The sequence below is a fragment of the Trichoderma atroviride genome, chromosome 4 (assembly GCF_020647795.1).
Source record: "Trichoderma atroviride chromosome 4, complete sequence".
In the NCBI taxonomy this organism is placed as follows: domain Eukaryota; kingdom Fungi; phylum Ascomycota; class Sordariomycetes; order Hypocreales; family Hypocreaceae; genus Trichoderma; species Trichoderma atroviride.
Genome location: NC_089403.1, coordinates 4023059 through 4045377, shown reverse-complemented (window position 1 = coordinate 4045377; position 22319 = coordinate 4023059). Strand labels below are relative to the sequence as shown.

General features: G+C 49.0%; 8 protein-coding genes across 8 annotated transcripts; 2 read left to right on the top strand and 6 right to left on the bottom strand.

Moving 5' to 3' along the window:
• Positions 1-1601: 1601 nt before the first annotated feature.
• TrAtP1_008707 (uncharacterized protein) lies at positions 1602-3626 on the top strand (the record flags this gene model as incomplete). The annotated part of the gene is made up of 3 exons (XM_066114022.1): positions 1602-1703; positions 3385-3490; positions 3544-3626. The coding sequence occupies 3 exons, from the start codon at positions 1602-1604 to the stop codon at positions 3624-3626; spliced, it is 291 nt and encodes a 96-aa protein (XP_065970115.1).
• A 1907-nt stretch (positions 3627-5533) lies between these two features.
• TrAtP1_008706 (uncharacterized protein) lies at positions 5534-6832 on the top strand (the record flags this gene model as incomplete). The annotated part of the gene is made up of 1 exon (XM_014086412.2): positions 5534-6832. One exon carries the CDS (start codon positions 5534-5536, stop codon positions 6830-6832), a length of 1299 nt encoding a protein of 432 aa, XP_013941887.2.
• A 747-nt stretch (positions 6833-7579) lies between these two features.
• Positions 7580-10303, bottom strand: TrAtP1_008705 (uncharacterized protein). Its single transcript, XM_014086948.2, has 2 exons — positions 7865-10303; positions 7580-7795 (listed from the first exon to the last, which is right to left on the bottom strand). The coding sequence occupies exons 1-2, from the start codon at positions 10017-10019 to the stop codon at positions 7713-7715; spliced, it is 2238 nt and encodes a 745-aa protein (XP_013942423.2). The 5' UTR covers positions 10020-10303; the 3' UTR covers positions 7580-7712.
• Positions 10304-10447: 144 nt separating this feature from the next.
• On the bottom strand, positions 10448-12840 carry TrAtP1_008704 (uncharacterized protein). Its single transcript, XM_014086947.2, has 2 exons — positions 10965-12840; positions 10448-10907 (listed from the first exon to the last, which is right to left on the bottom strand). The coding sequence occupies exons 1-2, from the start codon at positions 12493-12495 to the stop codon at positions 10681-10683; spliced, it is 1758 nt and encodes a 585-aa protein (XP_013942422.2). The 5' UTR covers positions 12496-12840; the 3' UTR covers positions 10448-10680.
• Positions 12841-13289: 449 nt separating this feature from the next.
• On the bottom strand, positions 13290-15357 carry TrAtP1_013359 (uncharacterized protein). The gene is made up of 3 exons (XM_066115884.1): positions 15317-15357; positions 15211-15239; positions 13290-15154 (listed from the first exon to the last, which is right to left on the bottom strand). The coding sequence occupies exon 3, from the start codon at positions 14601-14603 to the stop codon at positions 13491-13493; it is 1113 nt and encodes a 370-aa protein (XP_065970114.1). The 5' UTR covers positions 14604-15154; positions 15211-15239; positions 15317-15357; the 3' UTR covers positions 13290-13490.
• Positions 15358-16147: 790 nt separating this feature from the next.
• On the bottom strand, positions 16148-16921 carry TrAtP1_008703 (uncharacterized protein; the record flags this gene model as incomplete). The annotated part of the gene is made up of 1 exon (XM_066114021.1): positions 16148-16921. One exon carries the CDS (start codon positions 16919-16921, stop codon positions 16148-16150), a length of 774 nt encoding a protein of 257 aa, XP_065970113.1.
• Positions 16922-17009: 88 nt separating this feature from the next.
• On the bottom strand, positions 17010-18898 carry TrAtP1_008702 (uncharacterized protein; the record flags this gene model as incomplete). Its single annotated transcript, XM_066114020.1, has 2 exons — positions 17010-17561; positions 17651-18898. 2 exons carry the CDS (start codon positions 18896-18898, stop codon positions 17010-17012), a joined length of 1800 nt encoding a protein of 599 aa, XP_065970112.1.
• A 1186-nt stretch (positions 18899-20084) lies between these two features.
• TrAtP1_008701 (uncharacterized protein) lies at positions 20085-22052 on the bottom strand (the record flags this gene model as incomplete). The annotated part of the gene is made up of 3 exons (XM_066114019.1): positions 20085-20504; positions 20576-21654; positions 21920-22052. The coding sequence occupies 3 exons, from the start codon at positions 22050-22052 to the stop codon at positions 20085-20087; spliced, it is 1632 nt and encodes a 543-aa protein (XP_065970111.1).
• Positions 22053-22319: the final 267 nt, after the last annotated feature.

The following is a 22319-nucleotide window of genomic DNA, read 5'->3' as shown; positions in this document are numbered from 1 at the left end:
GCGTGTGTTTCATGGATCCAAGAACAGCCAAGCCAGCTACTCGCCTGTCGCAACCAAGAATATTGAAAGACGCAGCCCAGATTATGGCGCCAGTTGGATTCAACTGACGGCGAATTTATATTCCTAAACAAAGGCGAACCTTGTACCCATAGCTTGAATCGCCTTCAACTACTTTGTGCATATTTCTTTTTGTTTTCTGTAGTTTGTTCATCCGCAGCCAATGTTTGGCTTAGTTGCTTTGAGCATGTCTTTCAGCGGCACTTTAAACAAAGGAACAAAGATGTAGCTTTCCCATAACATTGTGATAATTTCTAGCCCAGAAATGAATTGAAGCCCATAAACTACAGTATTAGCCATATCACTTTCTGAACACTGGCTATCAAAGTAGGGAGATGTGCCCGTAATTGAGCACTGCTGATTATATAGCGAGAAAAGTTATCAGCTTGGCAGAGGTTTAGTTCATCATCATGCTGGCTAGAGACAGATCGGCTCAAGTGCTTCCAAGATGATGCGGGATAAGCATTGTACACATTATCTCCATTAGGGAGATATATCCCAAAAGATTCTTTCGATACGCTTAGCTGGTCGATGTCTTGCTTTTCGAAGGTACTGCGTTTCGAAGGCTCGGCCATTCTCGCGTCGGAATGCGATAGTAAAATATCTCTGCTTCAGATCTTTGTTGTTGTTTCTTGTTTATTCACTTGGTTGGTAGCGTCGCGCTTGAATCTCTTCTTCGATTATCACGTTTCATTTTGTCGGAAGGGGAGGACAGATCTGTTTCGCGCGTCCCAAAATTAGCGAGGAATAGGCAACATGGATTGGAGGGCTTTCTTTGGGAAGAGGAAGAATAAGAGCAAGAATAGCAAAGGTTGAATTAGCAGTAGCTTGAAAAGACGTTGGCTTCCTCGAGAGTGACTCAAGTTTCCTCAAGATGGAGAAGTCACGTCATTTGGCTCGACCCAAGGGCGGTCAGGCGGAGGGTATCGCAAAGACATGCCAAGTTCTTCTCTAGAGAATATTATCTGGTTCTTGGAATGTTTGCCGATCTTTGCTGCTAAGCGCTGAGACGTGGGTGTAATCTTCGGTTTTCCACCAAGGCCTGCATGGAGTGTCGACCTGCTCGAGAGCATATGCAGCCCTGTATAGCGAATCTGGTCACATAGCTTAATCGCAGTTCCTCTCGAGTCCCAATATGCTCTCTATCTGAGTTAAATGCTGCGTAATTTCGGTGCAGCTGGGCTGCTTCGTGAGAGAGAGAAATATCAACAAAATTTCTGGGTCGCTCCATATGGTGACCGATGGGGAAGAGGATCGAGACTACAAGCAAAGTCATGGGAAGAAAGCAAACTCAGCAGAATGGAAGAAAAGGCTCTGTGTAGATTCAAAGTCTAACGGTGAAGAATTCGTCGTCACTTCGCGTGTGTCTGGCGCTGAAGCATCGCCAGAATTTCTGTCTCTGTTTCGTTTCTGCCAGCAGAGGGTTCACTAAGGAGCTGAAGGGTCGCGAAAAACAGGATTACAACAGTGCTTCTTGCTGCTCTACAGTTTCTGCGACGCGTTTAATCAACAAGTAAGATCTACTTCTCAAAATATCAGCAATCATGTCAAAACCCTCCATCATTGGCGCCAGCCCTGATGAGTACGCCCATCTCCCAGCACAAACAAACCATCCAGACCAACCATCAACAACGCAAAAGTTTGGAGTGAGAATTTCTTCTTCGAGTCCAGGCATTTAGCCTCAAGCTCAATGAAAAAGCAGCCTTCATCTGGAGGTTTGACTTGTGCCAAACCTCCTGGCTCTTGAGTTCGCCTACCCAAGAGCCCAATCACTAGGCCGGAGCACAACTGTCTCGCAGGGTTCTGTGCTGGAGTTTTACTCCATGCGAACGAGTATCCCCGAAGGGAAGGGCGGTGCTGAGGAAAGGAAAAAGGAAAAGAAGAAGAAGATTCGACGGGGGGAGGGCGAGGTTTATGTAGGCGTGGGCGGGGCCTCCTCGATCACTCGAGGCACGTGAGCGCCTCAGGCTGCAGCTCTGCTCTGGCAACGAAGTGAGGGAGATGACGTTGACTTTGTTTATTATTTTGTGATGCTGATTTATTATTGGAGGATCTCCGTTTGCTTGCATGATCACTTTTTTTGTTGAGTGTTGATATTTCCTCGGTGGAGTGAATTGCTCTCTTGGTGGCCTCGAGGTGGTCCAGACCGCTGCCCCCCACGTCACTCTGCAGATGCAGATGATGCAGATGATGCAGAAGATCCACTAGCTACTGACTTCTCATGATTCCAAATTTTGGTGTTGCACTCCTTGGTCTTGTGCAGCCATCTCAGAAGTGTGAATGTACGGATATATAGATTGCAGCCCCTGAATTCTATCAAATGCGATGACGCTGCTGCTTCGCATGCATTTGTGGTTTTACGTAGCTAGACAGTGTAGTTTAATCTTGTATTTGATTATGAGCCAGATCGCAAATCGTGATGCTATGATGAAGTGACAGTGCTACACATTTTGTTGGTGTTCTCTGCCAGCACTGCTAGATAGATGCACCCTGTGCTCCTCCATTGATAGCAATACGATCAAGATTTCAGCCTATGTTTTCATTTCCAATGCCAGATATCAAATATATCTTCATCCCTAACTACCAAAGCCTCGAGCTTCGATTGCGTTTTCCCTCCATAGCCCTTGTCTGCTCTTTACTACCAAGCACTCATGCTGCCACTCGTCTGCAGCTCATGCATCTTCTGCCTCTTGGCAACCACACCGACTTCTTATCTGATGTTTTGCTCTCTAGAGCACAGCTATTGGTCCCGCATTTTCGTTGGGGGTGTGAGAAACGATGGGGGGGGGGGGGTTCTTTTTATTCTTCGTTTACTCCCTTCCTACCCCCCCTTCTGCTATTCATCTTTTTGGCACAATAGCAGTTGACCGCCCCAGCCATGCTCTCTCTCCTCCTATATATTTCTTGGGAGTTTTTTTCTTTCTCATCTCCACCACATTCTCTCTTTCATCGCTCTCCCTTCCTCCAAGCTCTACTCTTCTAGCTCTCAGACCCTTCGCAGATCATCATGTCTCCCTATCTACCATCTTCGTTTCTTCATCATGGACCACCAGAACGTATTTCTGGTACCTCTATGATTTCCACACATTCAATGAGCAGTTCATTCCTCTCTCACCCAAGCTTGTTTGATCTTCGATCACATCAAGCCCTGCTGCTATCGGCATCATTCATCTTGCATGACCATTCCGCGGCCAGTCGCTCCAACGCCTCTTCCAAGTTTCTCGCTTCATCTTCGTATGTTTTGCCCTAGGCCCTTAGCCTTACTCCTTTTCTTCTCTTTCTGTACTTTCTTCTCTGACTCTGTCTCTATAGGTTCTGCCCCGGTAGAAGAATGAGGATTCGCCATCTACCACTCTGCTTCCAGAGGATCAAAACATCCCGACTGTTCGCATTTGGACAACCATGCACCAGATCATCCTCGGAACGGAAAGAAGTGAGTTGAGCATTCTTCATCAATAATGTTGAAACTTACTGACGCATTGTTAGCAACATCACTGCGACAGCTACACGTCGACTCCTTTGCTACTATGGCTTTCCGCATCGTTAGGACGTCCTGGGTAGGACGATAAACTGCCTGAGCGTTTTACGCGTGCAAATCATCTCCAGCCACTTGGCGGGTGGTCTATTTAGGCCCAGCCAAGGAATTGTAGGTACATGCTCTTCTGCCCTCCATCTTTTCCATATACTAACTCAGCATTGGCAGTGGGCAGAGATGCAGTCTAGCAATGCTAGACAGTCGAGTAGTTGATGCCACACTTGGTCTAAGGGTAAGAATATGGACTTGGTCTCGTTACTACGTATGAGGCATAGCCGAGCAGTTGATGTCGCATGCGGTCTACTGAGGCCGGTGTCCATCAGCTACGAGGAAGCTATCTCCTCATCGTAGCGTGTACATGTCTGGACTTGATCTCGTTATTGTACATGAGGCGCAGCCGAGTTGTTGATGCCACATGCGGTCTTTTGAGGCCGGTGTTCATCAGCTACAAGGACGCTGTTTTCTCATCGTAACGTGGACATGGCTGGACTTGTCTCCGTGGTCGTTAGTCGAGTTGTTGATGCCACACGTGGTCTGTTGACGCCAGGTGCCATCAACAACGATGACACTAAGCTCCTCATCGGAACGTGTACATGGCTGGAGTTGCTGCGCTGTTACGCATAGGTTAGCCGAGTAGTTGGTGCCACACGCGGCCTATTGAGGCCGGTGTTCATCAGCTACGAGGACGCTGTCTCCTCATCGTAACGTGTACCTGGATGGTGGCGTATGAGAGTTTAGTCGAGTAGTTGATGCCACCCGTGGTCTGTTAGAGGCCAGGTGCATCAGCTACGAGGAAACAAAACCTCTATCCGACGCCGGGTGCGATCGGATACGCCGCCGCTGGTGCTGCGCTTGGCAATTGGCTGACGTGCACGTCTTTCTGAGATTCAATCCTTTACTCCAACACACAACTCCATAACACTCCCAAAATGCCTTTAATAAATGGCGTGAAGATGGCCTGGTAAGTGCCCTGCTTCGACTCAACGTCCCATTGACAACGTCTGCCCTTTGTTCGTCGCTGACTGTTATTGTAGCAAGCCGTGCATCCGCGGCCATCGCTCCACGAAATGCACTCACGCCAATGAACGGCTCATGGTTCCTGTGCGCAAGCCGGGACGGCCGTTGAGCTCGTGTCCACACCCTGCTTCAAAGTCGTGCACATGTGCTGCGCTCATGGCTGCCATCCCGAAGAGCCACGAGTGTCTGAACAGACAATCCCTTCAGCAACCCCAAACACTTTATCGCTTCAATCACTTCAGAGAGTCACATGAATGCCGTGAAAGAAGCTTACGCAGGCAAAGAGGTGGCTCTTCTCTTACGATAGTCAAAGACAGTGGAAATAAATCGTTGGTTGTCGTGCATTGAGTCTTACGCAGGCAAGGAGGTAGCTGTTCTCTTTATGACGGAGTGGTGTAGTCAAAGATAGAAGTTGTTGGTTATGGAGTGTCGAATATTGTATCCCACATGTACTTGCCGAGCATTTTTGATCGCACCGTAAAAAAATATCTCTATTTGTTTCATTTTCTCCCTGATTCCCGGATTACTACAGTAGATAGTATTGTACATTTTTGACACGACAGCTAAACGTTCTTTTTCAAGCGCTGATGCAATTTTTGGCTTGATTTCAGTGTTTATAGGGTAGTGCCGTCAAGTGTTGCAAGGGGACTGAATCCATCACCAAAGTCTCAGCCAGAATTATACTACATTCTTGACGGATACGAAAGATATTGAAGAGGGAATTCTACTCCTTGACTACTCTTTGTAGTCATATCGAGTGTTGCACTGCCAGATCTTCTTTTCCAGGTAGTTCTATCCATAAGCACTTCAGTGAGTACAACCAACCTATGCCCCGCGAAACTGCCAGCAAGCGGCAAAAGTCCAAAAAACAAACATGTTGCAATTTCAGCAGCTGCTTCACACAAGCACCTCTCATAAACAAAAATGAAATTTCTTCTGCACTCTCATTTCCCTGCCGGCCATGCCTATCCAATGCAAGCCGTCAGCCAAGCCCTCGCCGATCGCGGCCACCAAGTCGTATGGCTGACCAGCGCTGACAACGAAGCTCGCGTCAAAGCCACAGGAGCAACATTCGTCAAGACTCGAGCCATTGCCACAATCGACGCGCCATTTGTCAAAGACAATTCGACTGGACTCCTTGATAGGCAGTTTCACCGATTAAGGGCTCGCGTGGAGGCCCAAGTTGCCGACTATCGCGCTGTTCTGGCGGAATTTGCCGCAGACGCTTTGCTTGTCGATGTGTTTCCCCATGGAGCTCGCGCTCTACACGAACTTGGAGAAATACCCGCATATGCAACTCTAGGGGTCATACCATTCTATACCTCGGGGGCTGCAGCACCATTTCCGGTATCAGGAGGCTCTCCTCCAGCGTCTCGGTTGGGCTTGATGTGGAATGGTCTGCAGCAGCTCATTAACCAATGGATTCTACTTCCGCTCTTTCTGGCCCCTGTAATCAATCAAGAGAGAAAATTGCTCGGACTGAAGAATCTTCCATTTGGCGAGCCGGCAGAGTATTTCACGTACAGTCCTCTTCTTCACATCCAAGCCTCGTGCGCAACACTCGAGTTCTCGCTAGAACCAAAGTCTGAGCAGCACAAGAACCGAGTAGCCTATGTCGGTCCCCTCGTTAGGCTATCTCTTACTACCGCATCACAGCTACCCGCTTGGTGGGAAACCGTGATGTCGCATTCACGAGTCATCGGAATAACTCAAGGAACACTTGCCATGGACCCCACGTCCCTCATCACCCCTTCTGTCCGAGCCCTGAAGGACGACCCATCACTTCTACTGATCGTCGTATCGCCGCACGGCAAGAATGTGGAAGCACAGGTGGGAGAAACAGACAACGTCCGTTATGCAGACTGGCTGCCATATCATCTTTTACTTCCACGTCTTTCTTTGCTGATAACGAATGGCGGTTATGGAAGCATCACCCAAGCGCTTTCTCACGGAGTCCCTCTTCTCTGCGCGGGCCAAACAGAAGATAAGAAAGATACAGCTGCTCGAGTGGCATGGTGTGGCGCTGGCATCGACCTCAAGAACGATAATCCTACCTCGGATCAAGTCAAGGCAGCTGCTAACAGGATCCTTTCAGACAAGAGCTATTCAGCCAGAGCCCATCTTTTGGGAAAAGAATTAAATGACCAAGGAGGCGCGCAAAAAGCTTCAGAATTGTTAGAAGAGCTCGCGACTAGGCACGCAAAAGATATTCGCAGCGTTTAGAGATTAAAGAAGAGTGCCCATGGTGTTTAGCGAAACTGCCATTTTATGTCCAGAATCGCAGATATATACAGAACAATAACGACTTCACGGCTAGAAATAGATTATATGGCAAGGTTGACATGTCAAATTCGAAATCTCAGTTTGAAGACGAGCTACATTTTGAGAATAAATTTCCAGTCCGACCATGGTGACGTGTTCTCCAGCAGATAACTAAATAACAGATATAAAGGAATTTCTTTCATACTTTTGAAGCAGCACACAAATTGTTCCAATATTGTTCATTGTTTCAATAAAGAGTTTGTTTGTATAAAGAACAAATGAATATCGTTCCATATCATAATCCGAAGAGCAACAAAGGAGTTTAGTAACAACAAAGTACTGGTAGCCGACACCAGTCTAATAAATAGGACTGATGACCATCGATCTAATGCGTCCAGCATATGCTTCACGAGCGATTCAAAAGCCGCGTTTCGATAAGCAACAGACTAGTGTTACAAAAAGCAGCGGCCGTCTCTGCAGAAAGAGGAGGATATAGATCAGGAATACCATCGAAGACCGCGAAACAAGACGATAAATTATCCGACAAGACGTACGAGACGACAAACCCCCCCAAATCCGACCTCATTTTCCCTCTTCGAGCAAGCAGAAAGGAATACGACAGACGTATACTACCGCAAAGCATTACTCGACAAAATCCGTATGAAAGCTTGCGAGGAGAAGAAAAGTTACAAGAAGAAAATCTCAAGAGGCAGTTATAAGGTTGGTATGTCCATATGCAAAGTTGGTTAAATACTCTATACACTTATGAGTACATGCTGGCATGTAAATCCTCATTTCATGCTCAGCTTTCCAGTTGTTTCCGTTACCAAGAATCCAGTATCTAATTCTTCTTCTCAGAAGCCTCCTCTCCTTCTGTCTCCTCGTCCTTTGCCTCGCCATCCTCGCTGAACATTGTTTCTTGCGCTATTAAAAAAAAAGAGAGAATATTAGCAATTGGCTCATCACGAACGTTTAGGAAAAAGAAAAACTCACCGCTCCAAAGTTCAGCATATACACCCACACGATCAATCAGCTCTCTATGGGTGCCCATCTCCGCAACTCGTCCCTCTTTCAGCACGATGATCAAGTCTGAATCAAAGATGGTTCGCAGCCTATGAGCCACAAATACGCTCGTGCGTCCCTTTTCGCGAAGAATTCCGTTGATATTCATCATCAAGGCTTGCTCAGTGTGCGTATCCAGCGCGCTGGTCGCCTCGTCGAAGAAGAGCAAAGGAGGGTCCTTGAGAAGCAATCTACTCATTGCGAGTCTCTGCTTCTCGCCGCCAGAGATCATCATGCCCCGCTCGCCGACCTTGGTTTGGTATCCATCTGGGAATTTCTCGATAATATCGTGAATGCGAGCTCGTTTCGCGGCTGCGACGACCTGGTCGTGAGATGCATCAATCATACCATAGCGAATGTTGTGCTCGACCGTATCGTTGAACAGGGGGGTATCTTGAGGCACCACACCGATAGATCGGCGTAAAGAATCGACAGTAACGTCGCGAACGTCCTGGTCATCAATGAGGATGCGGCCGGACTGGACATCATAGTATCTGAACAGCAGCCTCAGCAGGGTGGATTTACCACAACCACTGGGACCAACAATGGCAACCTTCTTTCCAGCAGGAATGGTAACCGTAAGATCCCTCAGAATTGGTCTCTCGGGGTGGTATCCGAAGTTGACATTTTCAAATCTGATCTCTCCGCCCTTGACCAAGGCCAGGGGTTTCGCTGTCGACTTCTCCACAATGTTCACATTCACTTTCTGCAAATTGAATAGTGTTTCCATATCCAAGAGTGACTGTCGGAGTTCACGATACACGGAGCCAAGGAAATTCAAGGGAACAGACAGTTGGAAGACAAGCTGGTTTACCATGACCAAGTCTCCAACAGTCAGGCTTCCCGTGGCGACTCCCTCAGCTGCAAAGTACATCATTGCGGTCAAGGCCGTAGAGAATATGACATTCTGCCCACTGTTGAGGAAAGCCAGAGAGGTAGCCACCTTGATGGAGCTCTTTTCATATTCTCTCAAAGCCTTGTCATAGCGCGCAACCTCGAATTTCTCATTGTTGAAGTACTTGACAGCTTCGTAGTTTATGAGCGAATCCACGGCCACCGTTGACGCTCTATTATCCGCAGCGTTGGCCTGTCTTCGGAACTTTGTTCTCCAAGCCGTCGTCCAGATAGTAAAAGCCGTGTATCCGACCATTGTAAGCGCCGTTACAGCCGCAAACTTGAAGCCATACTGCCATGTGAGGATTCCGCAAACCATGCCAATCTCCAACGCCGTTGGAAGTATATGGAAGACCATGCTAGTGAGGAGGAAGCTGATGCCTTTTGTACCGCGATCCATGGCTCGCGTCAAGCCTCCTGTCTGCTTGGACAAGTGGAAGCTGAGGTCAAGCCGTAACAAATGATCAAACACATTTCGCGCAACGCCGCGAATAGCCTTTTGGGCAACAGAGGCGAAGACGGCATTTCGCAGTTCTTGGAAGAGTGTAGCGCCTATCCTGGTAGCTCCGTATGCGAGAATCATGGCACCCGCTACAGTTGTAGCTGTGCCGCCAACAGCAGCAACATCAATGTTCAACGAGTCCACAATGCTCTTGAAGTAGAAGGGCACCTGCACATTTAGGACTTTTGCGCCAATCAGCAGAGCTACCGCAAGGCCTACGCGCACCTTGGTGCCCACGTCGCCTTTGGGCCACAGATATCGCGACATCTCCTTCATTATAGCCCAGTCAGCCTTGCGCTGCTCCGTGTTGGACTTTTCCACAGTCGCAAGGGGGTCGGCGGCGACATTGTTGGGTTTCTTCGCAGCGTCTTTCGCCGAGGATGCAGCAGTCGCAGCAGTCGCAGCAGTCGCAGTAGTCGCAGTAGTCGCAGTAGTCGCAGTAGTCGCAGTAGTCGCAGTAGTCGCAGTAGTCGCAGCAGCAGCAGAAGCATTCGGGCTCGTTGGTGCGGGTTTCAGCGACTCGGGAACTGGCGACGGCGTTCGATCATAGCGGCACGCAGCCGAAGTCCGGAGGGGTCGATGGAGAGCAGCAATTGGCTTCTGCGCGAGCCATAGCGGGAGACTGTGCGCCTTCGCGACGCTGCTCCGCGGACAGGCGAGCGCCGCTCGAGGGAGAATTCGCGGGATCATGGTCGTAGGTTCCCATCAAGGGGGAAACATCCTCGAGTGAGCGCCAACCGTCGAACGTGTAGATGCTGGAGAGAGCTTCGTTTCTCGGAGCTTGGCGGGGTTGGGAGCTGGGCACGTGTGTCGATGATACTGTGTGTAGCAGCAGAGACGGCGACGACGCCTCAGAATGTCTCCGGGAACGCTCCAGTAGCTTGTCGGCGGGTTACAGTCGCGAGAGCAGCATCGCTGTGCAGTTTGCAAAGTAAGCCTGGCCCGGCAAATTCCCGCAGAAATAGGTATCGACGTTTTGTCGCGGCGTTTCGAGGCTCGGCTCCGGTTCGCGAGTCGGCGACGCTATGGTGTCATCGTTTACACCTGAGGCAGCACGGTCCACGTCTGGGATTTATGTGTACATTGTATTTGTAAGTGATAAACAAATGATTGCTTACCTATAACCAGAATCTAAGAAACGAGAATCCATCAGTTTACCTTGTTGCAGCTTCCATAGCATGTCTATACATGTGCATGTAGTCTCACATTGACAAATACTAGTCGTTCCTTGAAGCTAGGAGCGCACCAATGAACATGGAAACGCGAATATTACGCGACCCCCAATCGGCTATTTCAAACAAGAAGAAAATCATAAAACCATGATTTGCTTAAAATTATACGTCTATATGTTTCATGACTCTTCATTCCCCTCGTCCTTGGCTAGTTGGCCTCTCCTCTTAACCCACACCTTCAACGGCTTCTTCGGATGTCTGTTCGCAACAAGCTTCCTCGTCTGAGGCTCACTCCATGACCCTCCTTTCGGCGCCTGCATGTCGTAGAATGTGATGATGGCCGCTGTATACAGCAGTATCTCTCGGAGCGCGAATTGTCGTCCCTTGCACATCTTCAAGCCGCCTCCTACAAAAAGCCAGTTAGAAAAGATTATCAAAGTCGAAGGGTAGCAAAACCACTTACCGTATGGTCTCAAAGTTCCCATATCCGCTATCAAAGACTTCTTCCCATTCTCGTCTACTGTTTCCCGAATATGCCTTTCCGCCTGCCACTCTTTTGGATTCGAAAAGTATTGTGGATCGAACTGATGAAGCTCTTGAGGGATATGCGCATATGTCCCCTTCTTCAAGAGGAATGATTCTCCGCCTTTTCCTCTCTCCTCCAACACTGTGTCATGGTACATCAGCTTCATCGACCATCCTCCAGAGTACACCCTCAGGGTTTCAATGTATGATGCTTTGAGAAGCGGGCACTTAGTAATCAGACCGTCGATATCGATGTCTTCCAGTACCGGCGGTACCCAGACTGCGGATCCAAATTCGTTTTCTGGCTGCACGGCGTTGACATGGGGTGCAATTTCTTCTCGAACCTGCTCCAAAAGCACAGGGTCCCTGTAAAGCTCAAAAAGCATCCACGGGATGAGAGCGTTGGAATTTGCAACCGAGGCCCATAAAAGCGCAAGATCAAAGGCGGCTCGGCCCTCAAGCGATACGCCATGCTTCCTGAAGAGCTCGATTCTGCCTTTGACAAGTCTGCTGACATTATCCAGATTCTGCCACTTGGGGTCGTTCTCTTCTCCGTTCAAGTGCCTGTCCATCGCTTCGTTGAACTCGTACAACATTGCTAGAACGCGTCTCCTGGCGAGCTTTCCACGCTGGAGCCGCGGCCAAGGGACCCAAGCAGGAACACCTGTGGCCAGAAGCACAAAAGATTCGTTGTATATCCACATCCACTTCCATATCTCTGGAAAATTTTCCACAAAGTCGGTACCGTATATGGCGGGAATCACAGTGATTGCAACAAAGTTCCTTGTAAGCTCCGTCAAGTCAACTTGGGTAATGGGGCCCTCTTTAGTGTTCTCCTCAATGACATCGACGTCCGCCAACTTCTCCCATTCTGTTTGGTCCATGGGATTGGGACTGAATGTGACCAGGTTAATGATATTCTGCTTAACCTGCGATAACGTCACGTTGGTAACTTCGCTAAGCCCAGGCTCAGAGCTGAGATGCTTCCACTGTGCCAACGCCTCTGGGAATATCTTGTTGTAGATTGCTTGGTCCTTCTTGCTCACGCCAAAGGTAGATTCAAGCAGTCGATTTGCCAGCATTTGCTCATCCTCAGCAGGTCGTTGCAGGTTCAACAGTGCCGCAGCAAGCGAGGGCTTGTACACGAAATGATGCATCCTCCCGGCCATCTTCAAAGAAAAAATGCCTTCTGGGAAGCGACTCCGCATGCCAGCTAGGAAGCTATCTTTGCCAAAAACCATAGACAAGGCATGGCCAAGAAAGGGCAGCCAGTAACTCGGCGACGATGGGATCTTTTGGTTACCATTGGCTGCTATTGTTGTAGGGCTTCCTGAGAGCGCTTTGGTTGTGAATAAAAGGACAAGAAAAGTAGCTATGGCCGCAACGGCAATAGATTGGTGAGTCTCGTTGACTTCGATATCGTTGAGCCTCGACATGAGGTTGCTCCAGAGAGCTTCAACAGAAGCCATTTCGCAGGCTTTGGGGGGGAGGTGGGGAATCAAAGGAGTTTCTGCTGCTGAGGTGTTGATGGCAGAAATAACAAGAAGTTGCCAAAGTTGAAATTCGCTCTGAGCATTGCGTCTTCTGCCTCGATATATAGACCAGCGCTAGAAGTCAGTTGAATGCCCCTTTACCCAACAATCATGGAACTCGAGGCGAACTATGACCAAGCCTCCATAGAAGCGTCGCAGTCCGAATCCCTTGCACGCTACCAGTCACAATGCTAGTCATGCGTGTCGTGTCGTGTAGCAGCGATTCTCCCAAGTACGCCAGGATCCTGTCGAGGATTCCGGCGCTGTAAAGCTTCGGTTGATGATGCCAGCTAGTAGATTTTTTTAGGCGACGATACGAATTGGCCGCAGGGGTATCGGGAAGGCTGCCCCTCCCCCACTATTGATCAGCTAGCAGTATCAGCTTACAGGTCATTCTGTGCCCAACATCGCGTCGGAGCCCTTTTTTAATCGCCTCCGAAGGCCATGGCGAGGCCTAGCAAGGCAATAGGCGAGGCGGGAAAAAATCCCGGTGCAAAATTCAGGATACCGAATCGTCATTTGATATTCATGACCATGTCGCTCGAAACACGCAAAGGGCGGATACTACGGCACTTGGTCCTATGACATCTAATCCCTATACATGGGCCCTGACCCTGGCAAAGAATAAGCATACAGGCAGCAATATGCCAGGAGGGCGTGAAAATCATGAACAGTGATTAGATATTCTGTGATGGAACATGAGAAAGCTCAAGTAGCACCCTGCAAGTGTACTGTGATATCTGGTTTCGCTATCAACTCCACTTCGGCGAGGCTTCAAAGGTGCCTGTAGAATAGAGCTGCAGCCGAGCACAGACAGCCGCAGGATATATTCCAAAATGTCCAGAAACAGACATCAGAGCAAACTTCCAAGTCCAGCCATGCCATCAGTGTTTGTGCGACCTTCTGTTATTTCCATATTTGGCAACTGAGCATCAATTGCTTGAATCAGTGTCTGAGATTTCCTTCAACTCCCGCTCCCATGCTTCCTCTCGCTTTCTTTCCACCTCTTGATTAATCCTCTCTATCTGCGCCCTCGCACCGTCCCAGCACTTTCTCCTTCCAGGAAACAGCCGCCAAAGAGCAGCGGTCAAGGGCCCATCCATGACCATCTTCCACAGCCTCCTCTCCCGCCACCAAAAGCGCCAGCCTTTCCAGCCCCAGCCCAGATGCTCTGCCGCACCCAGGCCTGCTGTTTTATCCGCCCATGCCAGCCATTCGCCCTGTGGCAATGACGCAGGAAACACAGGCCCCGTCTGCGCAAGGCTGCACATCCTCTCCTCGTGCCGGTCCATCCAGCGTTGCATCTGCCGCGCCGGCGGCAACGAAGCTCTGCCTGACCAGACTTGAGCGATGCACATGCTAGCAATGTCAGCGACGCAGAATGTGCCGTTGATGAAGGTGACGCAACCCATAAAGGCCAGAGAGTCTGGTGCCTTGAGAGAGAAGACGTTTTGGTATAGCCGTGGACATGGTCTGTTCTTGGAGCCAGGGGCTTTTACCCAGCGGGGGGAGGGATTGGAGGCCGGGTCGAATTCTTTTTCCAGGAGGCTGAAGTCGTTGTTATATCCCGTACAGCAGATGACTGTATCAGCTTCGACAACCTCACCAGATTTTAGCTCAATCTTCCGCCCGCCAATGAACCGCCGAATGCCTACAATAGGCTTCACGGCTTTGGATCGAAAGTTGGCAATTAGAGTATCTGAAATGACCACATTGGCCGTCTTGACTGGAAGACTTGGATTAAGCCCCCAAGATGGATCGAGTTCTCCAAACGCGTCCCTCGAGACTCGATGAATGGTTTCGTTGAATAGCCTCTCAGAAGCTGCTGGAAACAGTGTACCGACAATGTCTTCCATGTAGAGGGATCTGTATGACACAACGTCCGCAACCGACACACCGTTGACGAGACTGGGCATCTTTGAGAATCTATCAGCGCCTAATTGCAAGAGAGGCAAGATGGGGGTCATGGGAAAGAGTATCTTATACAATGATAGCGCCACCGTTGTGCGATAATGAAATATGCGAGGCATGGCCAATGAGCGCATCGACAATGTCACCTCCGCTATTCCCAAGGCCAACTACAACAACTTTTTGCCCATCAAACACTTCCGGTCTAGGTCTGTCAGTTTGCGTGGACACAACAAGGGGAAGCTGCTAGAAGATGCGAGCTCACTTCTTAAAACTCCTTGAGTGGATGAGTCGGCCAGTAAAGACATCTGCCCCTTCGAACTTTGGCATCCATGGTTTAACATGGGGGCCAGTGGCCATAACAACTCTGTCGAACCATTCGCTAGGCCGTCCTTCGAAATCTAATCTCCATCTGCCTCCACCCTTTTCATCCCGAGATATCGATCTAACGGTAGTGGAAAGGTGAAAATGAGGTCCAAGATTGAAATGGCTCGCATAGGCCTCGAGATAATCATTTACCCCTTTCGCATGACAGTATATTGGGGTGCCTTTTGAGTCATGCGATAGTGTCAGCTTCAGCTTCCCATTAATATCAAGGGCATAACATGTAAAGAGCAGAAGATGGGATAGAATCGGTCATGAAATCGCATGCCATACCAGCTGGAAAAGGAAAATCAGTAAATGCCCCCTATTGTTGGTTAGTAAGTGAATTGTAAACAACAAATTATATTCATCGGCACTGACGCGATCTATTGAGATGTTGGTCGTCGTTGCTGAAACGATACCGATTGTCAGCAAGTAGGTCCGATAACTCCAATCCTTGAGGCATAGAATACCGTGACTGACTGACATTCTAAAACGCTCAAAGTATCCTCATTCTCAGTAAAATGCCATAGGCCGCCGATATAACTGCTGCGCTCGAATCCCGTTACATCGAATCCTTCTTCGAGCAGGTTTTTGACCGCCACAATTCCCAAAGCACCTATCCAGCCATTACAATTAGTTTTTTTTTTTTCCTAGTTTTATCTTACATGTTTAACATGGTTTATGATTCAAAGACACATGATAGTGGTCTTCTGCCTACTTCCGCCGGGGACAAGCCGTGAAAATCATGAGACTTACCGAGGCCGATGACTGCGACTTTGCGCCGCGGTAGTTGCGTCCCGATCATTTTCGGAGCCGCATGCCCATAAACAAATGACTTCGTCCTAGGGACGGAAAATGGAATATTGAAAGCAGGAGATAGCGTTTTAAGCAAGTAGTTCTTGTACTAGTACAGCAACGCAACTAGGACGCGCAACTAAGGAGCCGTCTTAATATTGTCTGCCAATCCAAAAGCCACCAACACGTTTCAAATAGCGAGCGCTTCAGCAGCTACATTTAAAACAATACAGTTTTCATAAATTTATTCATATTGTCATTTACACTAAGCAGCCTAGGCACGCCAAGTCTGATTACAAGCTGGCAGACGATCTATCTTTTCTTCGTCGACAGCGAAATGAAAAGAAAATCAAACCAGGCCGCTTCCAAGTTTCCATTAACAGCAGCCATAACACAATGGTCCGTATAGCCTAAAATAGCAGATACTCAATCGCGAACCATTCCCAAAGCCCTCCCAATTCATACATTTTCTTCTTCTTCATCCTTGAAACAATTATTACTGAGTTATACACGGTACGCATTAGGCTAGAACTCTAGCGGGTAGATCTTCCATGTCGTCCATAATGCTGTCTGAATAAGGCTCTTCTTCAGGAGCAGCGACACCGTCCTCTTCGAGCGTGGTGTTAACAGACTTGAATTTGCTCGGTGTCTTCGATTTCCGAACTTGTGCCTCGTCGAGATTAGACTCTTCGCCTTCATCGATCGTGCTTGGCGGTAGAATCGGTTCGCTCTCCTCAATGGGGTCCTGGCTAAGGGACACCTTCTTTGGCTTCTTCGCCCGTGGCCTCACCCGTGTAGCCTTCTTCTGTTTTGGGGTGGTCTTTGGTGGGGAGAGCGGCGGCTCTCCCATTAATGCAGGATCAATAGTAATGTCAAGCTTGTCATCTTGGTTCTGTTGCCCGTCATCGTGATGCTCGTCCTCAGCACCAGAATCCTCGACAAACTCTGCACTTTTCGCCACAGCAGTGGGCTTAGTACGAGGATGAGTGTGCCCAAGCAGTTCCTTCTCTCGCTCATCGTCATCATAGCCACTACCTGTAACTTCAGGCAGGCTTCCTGTTCGGTTATACTCGTTGATAATGTACTGAGCAACGTCCAGTACTGATATTGTTTCCCAGTCTGGAACAGTCTGTTTCAGGCGATCCCATAATAGTATTTGGGTGCCACGGCTCCATTGGTTGCGGAATTTTTTATCGAGGAGCTTTCCCCAGGGAATCTGGTCGTCCGATAAAACGGAAGCTCCCTGAATAGCCAAGACCAAACGATATTGATCTTCTTCGCGCATGCTCATCATCTGTTGGCGAGCCTGGTCAAGCTGAGAAGAAATATCCTCATCTGAAATCACAACTTCAGGCTGGGCTTGGGCTTGGCGTTTTTGTTTTTTACCCTCGGAGCTCTTCCTCTCCTTCTTCTTTCCGGAAATGCGATTCTGCATGGCTTTCCACTTTGTAATGCATTGCAGTCGACTGCGTGTCCTCTCCATCTTCTCGCTGATATTTTGCCAGTCGATTAATTCCTCGTACGATTTCTGCAGCAGAATAGTCTGGGGGGGCATCTCTTCTCAGTTCGTCAATGGCCTCCATTGCTTCCTTAACATACTCAGTGAGGCGTGCTTCTTCTTCTTCGTTCCAAACGTCTCTGCGCTGGTTCGCACCGCAAACAATGTAGTTGCGATACCGATCTCTGACGTCTTCAGGATGGCGGTTAATGATGGCAGCGATCCTCGACCATGCAGTACCGTTCACATCGATAAGAGCAGAGAGCTCTGCATCCTGTTCTGGAGTCCATTTTCCACGCGCTACAAAATTATGGAATTTTTTACGAGCGACATTGATGACTTTTTGTCTCTTACGATCAGGACATGCTTCAAACAGTCGATACCAAAGGCGCGCATGGTCACTGCCAGCAGTTGTGCCTCCTGGAGCCTGTATCATCTGGTTTTGATTCGAGTAAGCAGTGTATTTCAGGAAAGGCAGAGAGGAAACCATTTGAACACAATAGACATGGCGGATCATAGATTTACCTCATTAACTTGAACTTGGGTCAGTCCATATTCGTTTCGGAAGGATTCAATAGCTTGGTTAATGCCATCGAATTCAGCATCCGTAAATCGCCCTTGTGTGTAGTTTTCTCCTAAATTAGATGCTCTCCTAACAGGTTTCTCAGATTCTTCGTTTTCAAGATCGTCGTCGGAGGTCTTTTCCGTCGCTTTCCGCGGTTTCTGTGTAGCCCGCTTAGATCGTGCTCTTGGCTTTGGAGTATTGGCAGAGGGAGACGGGAGCTCTTCAAGAACTCGGCGGTTCTTCCTGGCAGGAGTCTCGGTTGTTTCCAGAGCTTGTGAAAGCGAGGTGGGTTTTGGTTTCTTCGTTCTTGCAGAGCGCCTTCGCGGCGTTGCATCCGGCTGCTCCTCTGTTTCGGCAGGATCTTGAGAACCAGGTTCCACTTTGCTCGCGACAGAAGCAATTCCGCTTTGGCTGTTGACGTGTTCTCTCCATGCTTCTCGCGCAAGGTCTTCAACGTCACGGTCCTCTTTATGGTTTTCGGTTGCCGCCTCTTGGCTCTTTGGAGCTTCTTCAGGAGCTGAAATATCAATTGCCATGGGGGCCATGGGAGCGACTTGAGCTCTGGATACACTATTTTCTCTCGAGCGAGTCTGGCTCCGCCGGCGAGCAAGAGCAATGCTAGGTGACATCTGGTCGTCCTCGATGACAGCATCAAGGAGTTGACTAGAAGCATTCTTATCCGCGAACAAGAAGCTGGTAGCAGTGTTTCTAGCATCCGCATCTTCAGTCTCTTCTTGTGTATGCTGACTGGCAGTTGTATCGCCATCCTCAAGGCCTTTCCTTTTTTTATGTCGCTTGCCGTCCGCAGAATCAGACGTCTTTCTTTTCTTCTTCTTTTGTGTTGATGGGACAGGTGTCAAATCCAATGCATCCATATCTGTAGTTGCATCTTCAAGGCCGTTCGGTACATCGAGATCTGCTTCAGTTGGTTGGTCGCCAGCAACTTCGGCAGTCTGCAGTGGAGACTTCTTCTTCTTCTTCTTTTTAGTCTTATCGCGCTTCGTACTATCGCTAGACGTAGGAAACGCAGGCTCCTCGGATTTCACAGATTGAGGCTCCTGTGTCAAGAAAGGAAGCTGAGACGCGTTGCTGTCGAACATTTCGAGGTCGCCAAAGTCAATGTCGACGCCGGTATCATCGCCTTCGTGTTCGTAGTCATCGACGCCTCCCATCTCCTCGATGGGCTCATTATCGATCTCGGCAGCCATTGCGGCAGCGAGCGTGTGGCCTTCCGCCTCGTGGTCGTTATCCTGGGCGGATGGAGATTCCTCGCGTCTTGCTGCGGCGAGCTGCGGCGATGTGGTTTGCGAGGGGGTCGACTCAGGAGCACTCGAGCCCATGAAATACCGCAATTTGGAAGCCAATTGGAAATCGGGCCATTTGGTGTTGGCAGACATCAGTCCGGCAGTGGATGGGGAGAAAAGAAAGCGTCGCCGTGCTATTCTTGATCGACCTGGGCTCAGAAAAATATTATGGGACCTGGGTTTTCGAGGGATGGGTAGTAGGTACCTCTAAGCTCAGCCACGATGTTTGTGCCTTGTCGGTGAGGCAGCCTATCGTTCGGTACCTGTGAATATGCGGCGGTTGCTAGCGTGGAATGAGTACCAATCAATAACCCGCGCTGACCTGACCGCGCTATGTGGGGTGATTAAAACTCCAGCACACCACAAAACTGCCCTACCCTAGAATTTCCTAAATTACGCTGATTTTACAGGCATTCCACACGGACGCTATTACAAGAGTGAGCCGACAGGTTTCAAGGATGCGTACAAGGAAGGCCGGCATTTGCAATCGCATATGATGTGAAATATTATTACTCAATTAGTAGTATCATGGATCATTCGTGTTCTGGCTTTAGTACTCAGAAGATATGCTGCTTTTTGTTCAGTAAAACTTCAACTCTCTCTTCATACCACATATGCTACTACAATGATACCGCCAATCCGTTGTCTAATATTTTAAAAAGGGGTTCAAATTACCGGGAACGTAGTGAAAAGTTTTTGTCTACAAATGCTTTGAAATATATGTACCGTGTTCCGATAATACACGATTAATACAAGTGTCTAAATGTACATAAATGCTAGATATAGTAAGTACAATGAAATCGAAAATTGACAAAGGAAACTATTTCTGCGCAGTCTATCAGAGCTGATCATATTGTCAAAATACGATCAACTCTGTTCGTATCAAAACTCAAGGAAATTTGTTTGCCGTTGTATGGCCGCCCAGCAAGGAGCAGTAAACTCGATTGCATTTCATCCTACTCCACCACCATCGCCACCGCCTGTATTGTTTCCGCAATGTCGTTGACATATTCGTCTCATAAGCTTGCTCCCGTACGTGTCGGTTGCTTTTGTGCTCTATCCATCACTTTATAATCGCTGCGTCGCTTGTTTAATCATCTTTTTCCTCGGGCTGCTTTAGTCGGACCGTGATGCCCTTGCGGCTCGTCTCGATATTGTATTCACCACCAAGGACTAGATCCTTGGCAACCAGCTCTCTGGTACGGCCCAAGCTCTCAATGTCAGAGATTCTCTGGATGGTATCTTCGAGATGCTTCCGGAACCGAGGTTCGGCGCAAATTTCCTTGAATGCGAGGTGCATCGGGACGCTGCTCGCACGAACGTCGGCCTGGCTCGTAACGGTGAAGAGATTCAAACTATCGAGGTCTCGGATGAAATCCGCTCGAGTCATGAGCTCTTGTGCGATGTGGAAAGGAAACGTTGGCAGCAAGTGGCCCACAACTGGATCATACGTCTGGTCCATCTCTTCCTCTTTATCGACCAGAGCTAGGGCAAGAACCATGGCGGCGGCCTGATAGTCGTAAATAGTCAGCTCAAGATATTCCGAGTAGAATCGAGCGCAACAGGAACAGTGAAACTTACAGCCCATTTCTGTTGATCCATCACGTCATCGTCCATCTCTGAGCCGAGGATCCAGCACTGGTTGAGGAACCATTTCTTTTCAGTCTCCTTAATCTTCTCGCACGTGTTGATCATATCTTTGCTCTTTGCCACGCGATTCAGGAAGCTCAAGCGACCACCAATCCGATCATATACATCCTCGAGCTCTTGGTGGCTTGGGATTTCTTTAAAATATCGCATGCGATATTTCCTCAGAGCATTGATGGCTTGAGACTTGGGTAGGTCGGTAACGGCAAGAACATCCATACGGGTGGCCAGAAGCTTCAACCGCTCGTATACCCAGTAGTCGTCAGTATTAAATATCATGGTGACCAGACTTGCCGCGGCCCACTGTTCAGCACGCTGTTGTAAAAGCTCGATAAGGTCCCTGCCTTCATCGTTGTTCCTTAGGAGATGTAGCTGGTTCACAATGAGAACAAGAGGTTTACCCCTTTTGTTGCGGAGTTTCATAGCCACCTTTTCCATCTTGTTCAAGGCGCGTTCGATATCAAGAAGAGCAGTGGTCTCTCGTGGACCTCGCTCACTGAAGTATCCTCCAATGTAGTCTTCGTGAAACTCGTAGTCGAGTGCTTTGCCGAGACGGATTCTTACGATTTCAGTATCGGCATGAGCTTCGAACATGGCCACTCCATCCCCATCAGTCTTACGCATGGCTTCTATGAGCATGCTGCTTTTGCCTGTGCCTTTCTCTCCCATAAAGAGATAGTAATGGCCAGACTCTGTGCCATCAATGATTGCATCCACATACTCCTGTTCCGGGCGCTGAACCCAATGCTCCTCATCGACCACCTTTCGAGGCACTTCCTTGGCAGAAGTTGCCAAGTCAAGAACAGGGTCACCTGGCTCAAAGGCGCGAGTCAATTTCTTCAAGACAATCATCTTGTAGCTCTTATGGTAAATATAGCCGGCAGCAGCAAATCCGAAGGCGAGGACGAAGATGGAAGCAAAAGTGGTGGCAGCACTCTCGCCCATCTTCTTGAGCAGGGAGTCTCTGGCCGCATCTTGACGGATAGTACGGGAAGATTCCGGAATACTCTCTTCTAGTGATGGTCGTGTCAGTTAGTTGATTGATATTTTAGCAATTGGTGCTTTGAGCTAAAACACCATGGCAGTGGCTCTGAGATGCATGAGCTGCTCGAGTCAAACACGGCCGCTAGTCGCCAGCCCCTGGCTCAGGCACGCTCTGCCATTGAGCATAGCAAAGGCGCAAGTAGCATGTACATCCCGAGGCCAAGACGTAGTTCTTACACGCGAGGCGCTTGACCCGTGAACAGGTACTTGTAAGGAATCAATAAAAGAACGTACCGGCTTGTCGTCGAGATGCCTGGGTAGAAAACCGGGGCCTGCACAACACTGTTCGCGCGCTGCTGCTCCGCCCCAGCCTGCTGGGAATAGACTGGGGAATGTGCCGAATCAGGCGGCCGCTCTGGCGTATCATCGTGTGTCTGTAATGGCTCTCCAAGAGGCGAAGCCAGCTAGTCGTTGGCGGTTGGATGTATGAAATTAAGAGACCACACACGAGCCTTGGGATTAGGGGACTTTCAGGAAGTGCACTCCGCAGCTCCCTAGCACCGTCTGGCAAATTTGATATCGACGTTGTGCGTCTGCTCTTCACTACTATATCTCGCTGCTATTGCCCCTGGCGTCCCTAGCCATTATAAAGGGGTCTCAGCGCCCATCACTCGCTGGAAGAGCTGACTTTGGA

Bases quoted from the DNA above. Each gene is read 5' to 3' on its own strand.
- TrAtP1_008705 (XM_014086948.2), bottom strand. From the start codon at position 10,019: ATGATCCCGCGAATTCTCCCTCGAGCGGCGCTCGCCTGTCCGCGGAGC. The intron at 7,796-7,864 runs GTGAGTTTTTCT...TTTTTTTAATAG, and splicing joins ATATGCTGAACTTTGGAGCG to CGCAAGAAACAATGTTCAGC.
- TrAtP1_008704 (XM_014086947.2), bottom strand. From the start codon at position 12,495: ATGGCTTCTGTTGAAGCTCTCTGGAGCAACCTCATGTCGAGGCTCAAC. The intron at 10,908-10,964 runs GTAAGTGGTTTT...GGCTTTTTGTAG, and splicing joins GGGAACTTTGAGACCATACG to GAGGCGGCTTGAAGATGTGC.
- TrAtP1_013359 (XM_066115884.1), bottom strand. From the start codon at position 14,603: ATGCGCTCATTGGCCATGCCTCGCATATTTCATTATCGCACAACGGTG.